We start from the raw sequence: 15,882 nt of genomic DNA, 5'->3' as shown, positions 1-15,882 counted from the left end.
TTTAATAGTCCATTATTATTATCATCAATATACATAAACATCACATAAAAACTTGTAAGATCAACAATTAAACTGACAATAAAATTTCATTTAAACTTGAATAATTCGGATGAATTAAACTTTTTCATATTATGTAAATCAAATAAATACCTAGTCATACACTTTTGTCGTTCACTGAAATGACTCGGATCGGACCAACTTGGCAGAACACCCTTGGTTGGTTTCTCTAATTGTCTGTACTTCACGCTTGCTGATGTGTCTTTATACTGTTTTCTTTGTGTCACTAAAGTATTAAATTATTTATAATACACATTATATTATTTTTATATTTGTACTTTATGTTTGTTTCATTGTGTAACTGTACAGAAATATAACATCATGAATAAACACTTAATTTGCAAATGGATAATTATTTTTCTTCGTAAACATAAATTAAAGCTCTCTGTTATTTCATAGGACTAAATTGCCTAATTTCAATAAATTCAAGACAACTTTATATAAAAAAAACCTTTAATAGGTGGTAACTTAGTTAGATGTGAAACTAAGAAGTTCATCAAAAGGTCTTCGCAATTATCTATTTCGTCAACTAGATCTCTGCTTGATTGTGGCAACCATGTAGAATATAGGTGCATGTAATATCTGTAAAATAAAATAAACAATTAATTTATATAAACTGAATTTCTGCAAAACCATGTGGAATATAGGTGCATGTAATATCTGTAAAATAAAATAAGTTTTATTTAAAAAGTTTTATTTAGTTTAAAAAGTTTTAAATAAACAAACTTTCTAGTTTAAGTAATATTTTTTATGTTTTTCTGAACCATACAGTATTTAAACTGTATTTTCATTTTATTACAAACTAAACAAAACAATGTGAAAATATAAAACATTAAAGTCTAATAAAGGTAATTTACGAGAAACAGTCTAGTAATTTGTTGAACAAATTGAAATAGTATAAATAATAACAAACTGAAATAGTATAAATAATCACGAATTGAAAGATTCTCTGCAAGTAAGCTTAATTGCAAAACTTCAATCTAATTTTCAATAAAACCGCTAAAAATTACTCAAGCATGAAATGACTCATAATTACGTCATAATTACAAATTACTCGAAGACAAGATTTCCTGTACTTCAATTTTTTTGAACCAGGTACTTATTACCTCTAGGAACTTACTTATTATTTATCACCATTTCTATAAATGACATGTTTTATTAAATCTAAAATACATACTTGACCTATTTTTATGAAAGTTTCTATAAAAGTATATTTTCAAGATTTTTTCTTTACAAATAATATCAAGAATTCAACCTTTTTAATGAATAAATTCATGTGCTTGTAAACTTTTGATAATTAAATGGAAATTTAGAGCTCAACTCAAATAAAGCACTTTAATTTTTACCACCAATTAACATAAGTAAACAATTAAAATACATACAAAACTTGATGTTTTACTTCACCCATAAAAACTTGAAAAAATGTTTTAAGTTTTTATTGTAATGAGGAAATTAATCAAATATTTATCAACATAAAAGTTAAAAGTAATCTATAAAATTTATCTTGAGTACATAAAACGTTCATCGTTGAACAAAAAACAAACAAAACTTACATTTAAAATCAGGATTGATTGTAAATTACTTTTAACAGGTATTTTGAATACTATTAAAGTTTTTATTTATTTATGAAACTCAGATTATGTAGTTCAAACTAGAACATAAAAAGTGAATTAGACTTTTTACCAAGTATTATTTTTACTTAAATGATTGTGTTATTGAAACTATAAAATTTTAACAAACTTGTGAATGAATGCAGCTCCAGTAAGAACAATTGAATAATAATTATTCCATTTTGAAGTGTACAACCACTTTTTATTTTTCTCATCAAAAACGTGATTTCTAGCTGGGAATCCGATTATTCGATCTGGAAATTCTCGCCATACTTCGAATGCGAAATCAATCTGTTAATATTTATTATATTGTTTCTTGTATTTTATTTTAGTAATATGTATTCAATTATATAAAATCGTTTTAACGGAAATTACCGCTAAAACTTGAATGCGAAATCTAATACTCTAGTTTATTCAACAATTATTAATTTTTTTGAATGTTAAACAGAAAATTATCTTTTTCATTTAATTACAAAATCAACCTACTAATTTTAAACTTTTTTTTGTTACTGTAATTTGATTTTTTTAAACTCATTACTTATGTAAATCATTTTGAATGTATACTATCATTTATCATTTTCTGTATAAACTAGTGTGTTATATTTTAATAAATAATGTTTTCACAAAATACATTCAGTTAAGCATGTTTAGTTGTGAACATATATTTATATAAAACTAACATAATATTTATACACATATTTTTCCCAAGTAGGATTCAATTTTGGAACCATTTCATATAACTTTAAAAAGTTAAAAGCATTTTTTTTATTTTCTGAATTTATTTGATGATTATTTTGAATTTAAGGAAAAATATAGTTTTAATTGTGCAAGCCAGACTAGAGTATAAATTGTTTCGTGATTTTTTATTGACAATGGCACGTTGTAGGAGAAAATTTCATTATAACAATAGAATAATGCCGATTGAATAAAGTAAAGAGAAACGGTTTATTTTGAATACACAAAAGTTTATTGAAGGTTATGAATAAATTCTTATATAAATATTCTCTTTTGATAATAACTTTAACGGAATAGTTTTATGTAATAAATAAAACACTAATACAGCTATTATTGTTTTAATTAAGCTTAGTAGAATTTAAAAAAACTGAAATTAAATATTTACCATAATTTAAACTATAAACATATGCAATATAAAAACATAAAAATTTTAAACATTTACATTTTAAAGATACACTAATTCAAATAAGACATATAAAACGCAGAACTAAGCAATAAAAACTTCTTAATGTCAAATATTTCTATCAATATTATAAATCCGCAATATATTTCATATGAACTTCAAGATTTTTATTACACTTATTATACCAGGATTACCTTTAATCCCTTTTTCATTGAAAAATTTAAATATATTTTTTCTTTATAAAATCTGAACGTCACCTTTATATTTTTAAATAAAATTGATTAAATTTGAACACATTCGTTATTTGTCTACACAGAAAGCACTACTTTTTCATTTTTTAAATTAAAACTGTTTTGTAGTAAATTGAATTTAACGTACATAAGTTAATAAGTAAAACTAAAAATTTATAAAACTAATTTACGTTTATTAAAAAAAAGTGGAGACATTACATCAATAGGCTCTAGGCAAATTTATTATCTTTTTAATCGTGTCAATTTATGTGATTTTATAAAGATTTCTACAATAAAATTTTTAATAAATTGTTACAATTTGTTTAACATAAGTTAATTAAATGCTTTTTTTTTCTTTGATAAAATTCAAATTTATTCTTCAGTTTTTGTCTAAACTATTTTTCTTATTTAAATGAATTATTTAGGTAGATGTACTAACAGCTTTTGTTAAACATTTAAGATTAAAATGCCTTAACTAACTCTTTAAAATTCAACCAATAAATTTTCTTTTGAATTTTAGTAACAACTTAAATTAAAATATATATTTTCGTTACTCATTTAAACAAAACTATTCGTGTTAAAACATTTTTAAAACACTGTGATTTTGAAAAAACACTAAAACATGTTTTCTGTTATCAGGACTTTTTGGGTTTAAAAATCCAGCATGAGTGACCCAAAACTAGTGTGAGTTGGCCTGAGGGTATTAGAGAATAGAAAATAAGATAATTTTAGCAAAAACTGAAAAAATACTGTTAATTAACCTTTTTTAGTTAAAAGTACCTAAATAACAACATTTTTTTTATAAAAAACACAATTTTATTGAAAAACAAAAGATTTGAGTTATAAAACCCAGCCTGGGATGTAAGATAAATATCCAACTAGCTCAAGTTTTAATCAAAAATTTTCAAACAAGCCTGAATTGTTTTGAGTAACTTGAGTGTGTGGCAACTCTGGATTTTCTTATACATTTTTAATTATAATATAAAATTACATTGTATTTAAGAATCTACATAATTTATAACATATAAAATCAAACCTCCTCATTGCATAATGTGACGTCATCGTCAAGATGCAGCACCACGTCGTTGTTGATGACGTCATAATCGCTGAAACGTAAGCTCATCAACTTTACGTCGTCATCAATCAAATACAGTGGAATGTTTCTAACGTTCTCCCTAGCAACCAGTTCCTTCAACCTGGTTACAGATGGAGCTTGTTTTGCGCAGTGCCATAATATAACCACCTGTATAGTAAAAAAAAAAAACACAAATATATGAATATTATTTCAAATTGTACATGTGTAATTATAATAAGCAATTTTTATTATTTTTTTATAATTTCATTATTTTATAAATCTATAATAACTCATGTATTTAATATTAAATCAAGAACACTCCTACTTGTAAGAGAGCAACATATTTTTGAGATAAAATTTACGCAGTGCCATAGTATTACGACCTGTTTAAGAAAGAAAAGTACTATAAATACTATAATAATTATGTTAAATTCAACATTACTCCTACCTGTTAGAGAGCAACATATTTTTGAGATAAAAAATGTTAAAATTACTTTATGAGAGGAAATAATACAGTTTTGCTAGTAGGTTTGCGTGTAAACAAAATTGTTAGCTTATTAGGGATACTACTTACAAACAGTATTTGAATAATGATGGTAAAAAGCCAGAAATAACTCAATAAGATTTTTTTAAATCTTTTGTAACATAAAAATAACTTATATTTTTTCAGCACCTTAAAACTATTTTTGACAGGCCAAAAATATTAACTAGAAGCAAAGTTTAAAGTAAAAAATTATTATTTACTAACTTAAAAACATAAACTTCAACTTTTTATAACACTAAGAAATAAATATGGATAATAATTAGAAAAATTAAAACTGTTTTTGTCAGTTGTTAAACAACAATTCTTAATTAGCTAAAAAAAACAAGACTTTTACTTTTATCTTATCGAAAACAACACAAGACTTTGATACAGTTTGTGGTCATAATGACGTGTTAACTGTGCAAGAATTTTTTTACTGAAAAATAATTTTTAGTATATAAAAATGTACGTGGCTTTAACATAAATTAAAAATATTCAAAATTAAACAACGAAATGTAGCAAACTAAATAGTAATTAAACCATGTGTAGAAGTCCATATATATGAAAACATTTGTCATTTAATTAAAACTACGTCATCAATTAACATTACAAATTGACATTATTATTACTTCAATTAGTTGTTTATTTATATGTTTCATAACTAGATATAAATTTAAAGAAACTAGAAAATTTTGAATTGCAAAGCTTAATAAAAGTCTAAATTTATATTTAACCATATTAAGTACACAATTACTTAAAATTTAAAAATATTTATTGCTCATTTAACAACTTCATTGTTTTTGTTCAGGAAATTTATCAAAGAACATTTTAAACCGTGACTACTTTGACCCTTAAGTAATTAAACATTTAGTAGAAAAAAAATCATTGAAAATGAACCTTTACTTGCTGTTTTACCAGACTTTACAAAACATTATACATCACCAGAATAAAACTAACAAAAAAAAGTTGAAAATGGTTTAAAAGATAAAAAAAATATTTTCGCATAAATATTTAAACAGCAATATTGGGTAAGTGTCATTTAATGCAGAATATTTACAAGAATTTTATTTTTACAAAGGAATAATGTATTTTCAGTCAAGTTTCTAAAAAATGTTAAGTTGAAACCGTGAAATCTTAAAATATTTAATTTTAATCATTTAGGTTAAAGTTTATATTAGTTTTATTTTATATATTAAAAAAAACAGTAACTAAAATTAAGTAAGTTGATAATTATATTTTTAATTAAAAGGTTAAGATTATAAACTAGCAAACAATACTATATAAAATAAAATGCTTTTTTTTCAAATTTAAATTTAAAGAATTAGAACAGTTTATTAAAAATTAATGCAGTTTTAAAGATAAAAATATTGTGTATTACAACAAATTTAATAATTTTTTACGCATAACTAAACTGAAATCATATATAAAATGGTCAATTTGTTAAAATACATTATAAGATATTACTACTTTTATAGATTAGGTTTTACTTTATACGCTTAATTTACTAAAACATAATAAACATATTGCTCTTGCATCTTTGATGCATTATATTTTAAAATATATATAATAATGATATCAGTAAGTTTTATAAAAAATTATAACAAATTTTATCTTTTATTCTTGTTTTCAAAACAAGTTTGATTTTGTGTTCAAAATGTTTTTACAAATACAAAACTTTTAATTAAAATTTTAACAATACTTAGCACATTTAACTGACACTTAAATATATTTCAAAATAACTAATAAAACTACTTAATTTCGTAATAACTGGCCGAGTTTTTTATAAGAAATATATATCATTTGTTGAAATAGTTAAACAAATAAAAACTTTTTGGTTAATATGTAACCTAAACAGTAAAAAAATCAGACATAAAAATGGTAGACTAAATACAAATAAAAACTTGACAGTAAATAAACATTTTGTTCAGTTAAATTTTGTTTGAGTTTATAAGATTAACCAATTTTTTTTAATCAACTTACGCAAACATTAAAACAGTGAAAATTTAAAAACTAAAAGTTTTATTATTTTGTGTTTATTATTAAACAACTTAACTTTAGGTCTTGCTTTTTTGATTTTGTAGTAAAAGCTTTTTATTTAACAGTTGAAAATTTAAAAAGATTATTATTTAATCAGGAAATGTAAATAAATAAAAATTTGATTTGTTTAAATTCATTTAAAAAATAACAAAAAGTTTAAAAAGTATAACCAAGTTTTTTAAAAGTTTACAACGTTTAACTTTCTTATAGCATTAAAAATAATCAGTTAATAAGATAGAAACAAAAACTGAAACATTTGTAAATATAAATTTTACAAAGGAATTAAATTACGAGTATAATTGCAAAGAATTTTAACTAAATAATAGTTTTATTTTTAATACAAGTCATTTAAACCAACACCTCTTGTAGCTAACTGGATATTTTTAAACTAATATAAAGTGCTAGTTCAAACTTATTTAAGATTATTTTGAAATTAATTTAAATATTTCTGGCATTGTAATTAGTTCAAACTTAATTTAGTACATTTTCAACACCTGTATTACATAATTGGTAAAATATTTCTATTTGAAATTGCAGCGTACTATTTGGATAAAATCCAATAAAATATCATTCACATCTGAAATTATCTGATATTTTTAAAGATAAGTGTTAAAATAAACCTGTAATTACAGGAAAATATTTCTTAACAAGTTTAAACATAATTATTATTGCATTATTTTACTTATTTCGAATAAAATAGTTTAATAAGATTTCGATTTGTAAAAACTTATTACTAAATTATTGTATATTTGAGGGATTTAAATTTTTACAACATTTTAAGCTAAAAATTATCTTATTAACGTGGATTATTGGGTAGAATTTACATTTTATAACTAAATTTATACATTCTATAGATGCTTTTTGGTACTATATTGTATTATTAGATTGTTTAACTCTGGTAGCTATAGAATTTTTTTACCATAAATCTGAATAATAAATGTAAGAAAAATTAAATGTTTCAATGAAATAATGTTATGCTTTACTAGAAATATATTTACATCGTTTTTGCTTTATCTGTTTAATATCCTAAACACAAACAAAACTCTTTTATTCTTTTTTAGACAGGGTTTCTCAAAATATTAAAGTGAGCTTATGTAAGGTTTTAACAAAAAGAAGTATGATAAAATGTTAAATAGATTATGTTTTATACTAATTATATTATTAATTATTGTTATTTATTGTTAATAGTTAGTGTATCCTAAATATTTTAAAGTAGTTACAATTTTAACTACTTTTTTGATAATTTACTAATGTTCAACTATTAAAATGAACTAAATATACAGTATTTAAATGTTAATTTACTCCTTACCTGTTAAAAATTTTTGGCTAAGATCATTTTATGAAAATATTCTTATGTACATTTTACAAGTATTGAAAAGAAGATTTCCATAATTTTTTAAGAGTCTCCTTTAGAGAGATAAAAAAGCTATGGCCAATCCCTACAACAATATTTCTCAAAAAATACCATTGACCTAAGACCTTTTTTTTGCTCTTCATTATCAACTCCAGAATATCAAGTTTAAGTTTCAAATTATGACCTCATAGCCTCTCAGTGGGCCCTTAACTTTTCATTGCCCCCTAAATTTCTGTAATGGCCCCAAGAGGGCCACTTGGCTAACTTTGGGAAAACTTGATTTAAAACAAAGCTTTTAACAGAATCTACCTTAGAATCACGAAAAGTGTTATTACATTATTAAGTTAATTAAAAACATTTTGTAGTTAAATTTTATATATAGAGTAAACTCATACAAACCTGAGAACACTTTTTGGTGGCCACCACAGTTTTCAAAACTTTCACAAGAGGTGACAGAGAGCTAGTTACAGGAACAACAGCTTGAATGACTACTGTGAATTTATTGGATGGCTGAATTCCTGTGTAAAAAGATTTAATTATTATTATTTATTTAATACAACAGCTTGAATAACTACTGTGAATTTATTGGATGGCTGAATTCCTGTGTAAAAAGATTTAATTATTATTATTTATTTAATACAACAGCTTGAATAATTACTGTGAATTTATTGGATGGCTGAATTCCTGTGTAAAATACTTTAAATACCATTTCTTACTAAACTTTATTTAAGTTTAAATCATTTCCAAACACAGTTGTAAACAAATAGTTTTGATTTTTTTAATTATACTTTTTTCTTTCTTAAATATTTTTATAATAAATGTTGATTGTGTGGTTAAGTTCATTATTTATTATTGATGGCGCGAAGCTTCTAAGCGTTGTTGAAGATGTACATAATAAATACTGGTTAAGTATTTTTAATTATATTAATTTGATCATAAGTCATTGTTATAGCTACAACGTAAAGTTATAAATAAGCTCTGCTTTTTAACCTTAAGTTTATTTTGTTTACAATAGATAGTTATAAAAACTAATGTTACAATATAAACAGGAAATAAAAGATTTTTGTTTTATACTTATCTAATTGTTTAAAAAACATTTCCTCATTAAAACAAAAGCTTATTGATAAGTATAACAACTGAAGCATTGTTATAATTTCTATGACATCATATTTATACAGAACTATTTCATACACTGTTGTGCAGGAAAATATACTTAAAGAAAAGATATATCTTAAAAATATGTTTTGTTCATTTTACTTAAGTTTTATAAACTTATAAGTTTAACAACTTTGATATAAATATTTATTTGTTAGTAACTTATAAGCAAGGTATCTTATAACACAATACACAGAAACTTCTAGTTTCGTATTAATTTTAAATGTAAGGAACTATAAAGGAATTAGCATATTTATTTAAATAAAACAATGTGTGTTACTTATTGAAAAAAGCATATGAACAGTAATACCTTATTTAGAACAAAGTGTTATTTTTTTTACACTTTCCTATGTTTTTAAGATGTTTTATACATAATTAATAAAAGGAACAACTTCTTTTTAAATTTATTAACAAATAAGCTATTTTTTGTTTGCATATTTTATAAAACATTCCATACTTGAAAACTAAGTAATATTTAAAATATTTTTTTTAATCTATAAAAGAACAAGTCAAGCTTGTAAACACAAATAAGAAAACTTTATTAAAAAACCTACATTAATTTTTATTTCTGTAAAATTTACCTTATATAGTTATCTTGTATTGAAAGTAATAGATAAAACTGAAATTTTATACATGGTATACGTATGAGCGAAAATACTTTTTTTATTTTTTGAATATAAAATGAATACATACGTACTTTTGATACAAACAACTTCATTGAATTCATTTTATGAATAGAGATACTCAATGACCCTTTAAAAGAACTACAAATTATAACACCTAATTTGTTAAAACTGTTTATCTTTAAAGTTACTTAAAATTCTACGTAATTTACAAGCAGATGAATTTTTTATTTTAATTAATGAACAAACAAAAAAGAAACATATATATATACATAATTTACTTGTTATATTGTTTTAAATAAAACTTCACTAAATTTAAATCAAAACTCAATACTAAAAGAACGTTGGTAACTACAAAAAAATAATTGTTCTGATTTCATGTAAAAACGGACCAATTAAGTTTAATTTTGCACAAAATTTCAAATAAAAAACTAATAAATGTAAAAGTTCATCAACAAAAAGTCAATTACGAAAATCAAACATGTAATTTGCATATTTGTAAAAGAGAAACTATTTTCAGACACATCACGCCATATAATAATTATAATTTTTTTTTTATATAAATTGCATTTACGTTATGCTTTCAATAAATTTTTTTTTTTTAATTATTTTATATACTTGAAAAAACTAAATGCTTAAAGTTTTAAAATTTAAAAAATTGTTTCATTATAAAGATAGTTTATACAACATAATTTTAAAACTTGATTTCAATACTTAATTGAAGCTTATGTCTATATATAAAAATTTTAATAATTTAATAAGACACACCTCAAAGATTTATTTTTTAATAATATATTTTAACTACTCTTTTAAAAATTCTATTTTATTTGAGTTTATACAAAATGTTCCTAGTATAGACTAAATGAAAAATGTTGTACAGTATTTAGCTTGATGTTTATACAACTAAATTGTTTTATAGCTGTTTTAATTTCAGGTGAAATTTTGATGATCGAAGTAAACTTTCATGGGAGAATATTTTTCTTAATTATCTTACATGTAATCTCAACACAGAGTATAAATTTTAGTTTATAAGCTTTTAAGTCAAGTAAATTTAAAACAAAGTAATGTTTTTTGTTAAGCAATACTTTTTAAAAGTATACTTCATAATCTATAATAAATATGATGTAATCTATATGATTTTAAGTATTAAGTAATGCATATTCTTAATGTGTATTCTATAAAATATAGCACATATTAAATCTTTTAAGTATTGAACAGTTGATAGAAAACAATTTACAAATACTTTTACAAACTGATTTAAAGTTGTATATAAAAAATGAAACACCTAAGTTAGTATATACAATGATTATATTATACACGTATATGTTTATAAGTAAAAAAAAGAACTGTTTTAAATTAAAAGTGGTTACAAAACATTTTTTTCTATTAAACAATGTATAAAGATTTTTATGTTTAATATAAGTACAATACTTAGCTACGGCTTAAAAACTGTGTATTAAAATAGTTTTAAAGCATTGAATTACAGTAATAAAGAAAATAACTTAAGTGCATAATATAATTTAAGTACAAACAAAAAAATTATTCAATATAATTGAGGTATAATAAAACCAAAAAGATATTACTATTAATCTGTTGACCTTTTACAAAAATTGAATTTAATCTTTTTATGTAAGCACTTAAAATCTGGAAATTTTGAAGAAATAAATTTTATATAACAAATTAAAGTAAACAAAAAGGCAAGAATTTTGCTTGACTGAAAACTTGTTACAATTTGATTTATTTCTTTTTTATAACTAAAATTTTACACATGTACATGTATAAAAAAGCTTAGAAACTTAGGCAATTTTTTTTAATATACTTCTAATTTGAAAAATGTTTTTAATTTTATAAACATAAAGTAATTTTTAGTTATTTATCAATTCATTTTTAAACTCGTTTAAAGCATTTTTAAAATAACTTTTCAAAAATTAGTAATACTAAAGTTTTTTTGGTTATAATTAGACTTATTTAATTTAGAATAATTGACTTTTACATTTAATTACAATAAACAACTAATATTTAAAAGTTAAAAATACCTTATATTTACAAACATACAATACTTTAACAAGTATATTAGCACCTAATTCAAACACAAAACAATCTCTATTATTACGCAATAATTTCAAACTTGCAAAACTTCACCGGTTTGCAAAAAACTAGACAAAATAATTCTAGACGTCTGGAAATTAGTCGCTTATTTTGTCTTCTACAAGAGAAAAATTCATTAAATGACAAAATGAATTATTTGTCTTTAAACTCTTGCAATTGTCATGAAAATATATGCTGAATGAAACATCAGAGTAATTTACCGACACGCAAATTTATTATGATGTCATAACAAATTATAAGAACTGAACAGTTTTGTTTGGAGTTTCGCATTCATGTTCAATTACGCGGCTAATACACAGAACTTAACGGCTTTTTATGGAAGAAGTATTTCGAAAATTTCTGATGTTTTGTTTATTTGTATAATCTTTTTAGACAAAAGATGACTTTCTTTTTTTACTTTTTAATAAAGATTGATAAATAAAAAAATATTTTGCAAATTTTATTCAGTTTAAATTAGCCTAAAAACTAAATATTTTCATTATTTTTGTATACTTTATATAATAAAATTTGAATAAACATAAGTTTTTTTTCTTACTATTACTTCAATTCAAAAACATTATTTGAGTAGTATAACTTGCAGTTCAAGTAGTAAATTTTATTTCTTAGAATATTTTTGGTTTTATTATTTTGTTTATTTAAATAAATTATTTCAAATGACTTTTATACAACTAGTTAAAACTTTAGTAAGTAAAACTTTGTACACTTATAATTATATAAAGGATATTGAAATTTTTTGTTTGTGAGTGTTTTTAATACTAAATGTTAAATAAATTTATAAACTTTATTGAATTAATTAAAAAGTTGCTATATGCTAGTTTATAAACGATAAAACTAGTTTAAATATTCTACAAACACACAACCATACCTTACAAACTGTAAATATTGAAAATATTTTAATTTCCCCAAACTTTTGAAATTAACAGCAAGTAACAAATATACATCAAATAAGAAACAGGGAACAAACTTGATCATATCATTTTACAGTTTTAGAAAATAAATTCATGTTTATTTAAAAAAAAACATTTTTTTTCATTTTCATATAAGCTTTTTTTTTACTTATTACGAAACAAAAACAAACTTTTGAACTTTCTTATAATGTTAAAGGTTCAGTAAAATTTCACATCAAATAGTAAATCAAAATTAATAATTGAGTAAAATCAAATTAAACAGTAGACACTGCCATCAAGTAGATTAAACACACCTATTTGTATTAAACTTGCTTACTTTAAAGGTTAATCCTTTTAAACTAAACATTATTTTTAGTGAGATACTAATGCCATTTACAATATAACGTTAAACACTTGTGTAGATTACAAATAAATATAAAAACAAAATACAAATTAAAAAAAAGAAAAATTACTTATTTATCAATTGTGATTATAATTATTGTTTTACTGTTATAACGCCATAGTTGTGCTTTTTACAAATTTGAATATGTAGATGTATTACTGAAAGCATTAATTAGTACAATAATTTATTTTTTTACGAACCTAATTGAAGCTGGTAGCTGGGATATTCAGCAATTGAGGTTGAAAATTCAGGTAAATAAAATAATCCACCAGGGCTATTGTTCCAGAAAAACCAATTTCTTTCTTTGTGCTTGTATATTCTATCGTGAATTATCTAAAAATAAATATAAAAATCTAAAAAAAATAATATTTAAAAGTAGAAAAACTTTAAAAACAAGCATCAAAAATATAAAAAGTCTTAATGTTGTTTTTATTATGTTATATGTTTTTAAATATCAAAACTTATATGTTACTTTTGTCATTTTTATCAAAGGTTTTTCTTTTAAGTAGTGAGTCATTAAGGAAGTTAAATTAATCAAAGTTGATTTGACCCAAATTTTTGACAACATTAATCCCAGTTTACACAATATAAGATAACAGAAAAATTAATTAAAAATACCAGTTTTATTTATGATATTTTACAGGAAGTAGTTTGTTCGATAACATTTTAACTAACTTGCTTGCATTATGATTAAAAATTTTATCAACTAAAAAATATTTTTTGTAGGTATCTTGATGTTATTTAAACACGCCATTAAACTAAAAAAATTGCATTTTTTAGCCGTTTAGTTTTTAAGCACACTTTTCTTTTAGTTTTAAAGCAAACTACCATTCTATTCTTAAGCTATTTAATCATACCCCAATAAGAATTTAAAATATTTTTTATTGATAACTTTTTTTATATAATTATTTCTTAAAAGCTACTTTCAGGAAAATAAGTTTCAAAATAAATAGATTTTAACTTTATGAAGTATATTACAATAAAATATTAAAATAATGTAAAATTTTAAATATTACAATTTGTTAAAACTTATTGATGTAGAAATATTAAATGCTTGTATAAATTTTGAAATTTATTGACGAAGATAAATTATAAGTTAACAAAAAAACTATAACGTTACAGATAAAAATATTTATCCGACAGTATAAGTTTACAAAACATAAAAACTTTTCATCTATTTTGAAATCGATTTCAAACTTATTTGCTTGAAACTTTTAAAGTTAATGAATTTACAATGAAACCGTTTGAAGGTGAAAATATTTATGTATAAAACATTTCATAATTGTTATAATTTATATTTGAATCTTTATTTTATCAAAGTCTTTTTACCCGATTTATTTTCTATGAAAACAAGAAAATAGTTTTAGGTATTTGTGAACAAGTTTTTTTAGTAGAATTGAAAAACAACTGTTTTAAAAGTTTAGTTTGAAATAATAAATTTTGACATTTACGTCTAGTATCTTCAAAGAAAATTGTCACTAATTTTTGCGTGGAACGTAGAACAATAAAATAATTTTTATGACGATTAAGATAAATTTTCTGCTTTTTAAAATAATTTAATGCTTGTAAAACGCTAATTAAAGTTTATTTCAATGAAAATACCACCACAAAAATTTCAAAATTTGTGTTATTTTCTTTTATACTGTAGTACATCTGAGTACAAACAGTTCACTCTATTAAAGCCACTTTAAAAAAAAATCGAAAGAAATTAAAACTTTTATTTTTAAACATTTTTTGCTACTAATTCTAAACATAACTTGTAACATAAAGTTTGTTTTTATTTTAAATTTTAGTTAAATTTTTTTGTAGAAGTATTTAGACTCTTACTTGAGCAAGTTATAACTAAGTTTAAATATTATTTTTTATAAAAATATTCATTATACTTCAATGTTTCTTGCGTCTGCAAAACTTTAATTACTTTTTTTTAACGTTCAGTTGATTTGAATGAATTACGATATACGTTCCTGCAACGAAATTAAAAAAAGATTTGTAAATATAATTGACAATTTCTAACGAGTTTTTAATTTATTATTTTTGGCAATAAAGTTAATTTAATTGCTTCTAAAGAGTGCTCGTTCAATATAGTGGTCTTTAAATATCTTTCGGTTGTACAATTATTCTTTGGCCAATTTCAACTATGTATAGTTCTTTATAATACACAGTATTAATAATTTTTCACAACTAACTATATTTTATTCTAACCAAACGTGAAGCAAAACTTAACCAAGAGTTATGTGAATTTTTCATATCGGGTCATTTTATCTTACTGTGAACTTTTTTTTTGTTAGTTATTTCAGATTTGCTAAAACCACTATTGTTTAACATAATAAAATTTTTTAATCAAGTCTAATCAAAATTTATACCTGAAAAGTAGTTTTGATGATGACGTCAGTACTTTTGAAATAATTATTCCATAAAAATTGACTTTGTTGTCTCATTGCCATTATTTTTTCATCATCTATGCTTCTTAGCATTGAAGGCACCTTTAATAATATAAATATGTTTTACATTAAATTGCCTAAAGTAATTAATTGAATTCAGTTTATAAAACTAAATTCATACTAGGTATACTTTTTAGTGAGTTGTAGTTTTATTTTTAGTCAATATAAACTTAATGTTAAAACAATAACAATATAATTGTAGTCCGGATTTCTTTTTCTTTAAAGTTTACATGAAATCTC

At 22.1% G+C, this 15,882-nt stretch overlaps 1 protein-coding gene across 1 annotated transcript in view; it reads right to left on the bottom strand.

Moving 5' to 3' along the window:
• LOC145841053 (exostosin-1-like) overlaps positions 1-15,882 on the bottom strand; it is a 31,868-nt gene that overhangs the window by 920 nt on the left and 15,066 nt on the right. The window contains exons 10-16 of the mRNA XM_082948418.1: positions 15,565-15,684; positions 13,402-13,534; positions 8,424-8,542; positions 4,072-4,278; positions 1,798-1,958; positions 509-639; positions 151-283 (exon numbers count right to left, since the gene is read on the bottom strand). Coding sequence (XP_082804544.1) covers positions 151-283; positions 509-639; positions 1,798-1,958; positions 4,072-4,278; positions 8,424-8,542; positions 13,402-13,534; positions 15,565-15,684 — 1,004 coding nt within the window. The remainder of the gene's footprint in view (positions 1-150; positions 284-508; positions 640-1,797; positions 1,959-4,071; positions 4,279-8,423; positions 8,543-13,401; positions 13,535-15,564; positions 15,685-15,882) is intronic.

Source organism: Thalia democratica, chromosome 7, assembly GCF_965202585.1.
Source record: "Thalia democratica chromosome 7, ktThaDemo2.hap1.1, whole genome shotgun sequence".
NCBI lineage: Eukaryota > Metazoa > Chordata > Thaliacea > Salpida > Salpidae > Thalia > Thalia democratica.
This window is presented reverse-complemented; position numbering and strand designations above follow the sequence as displayed.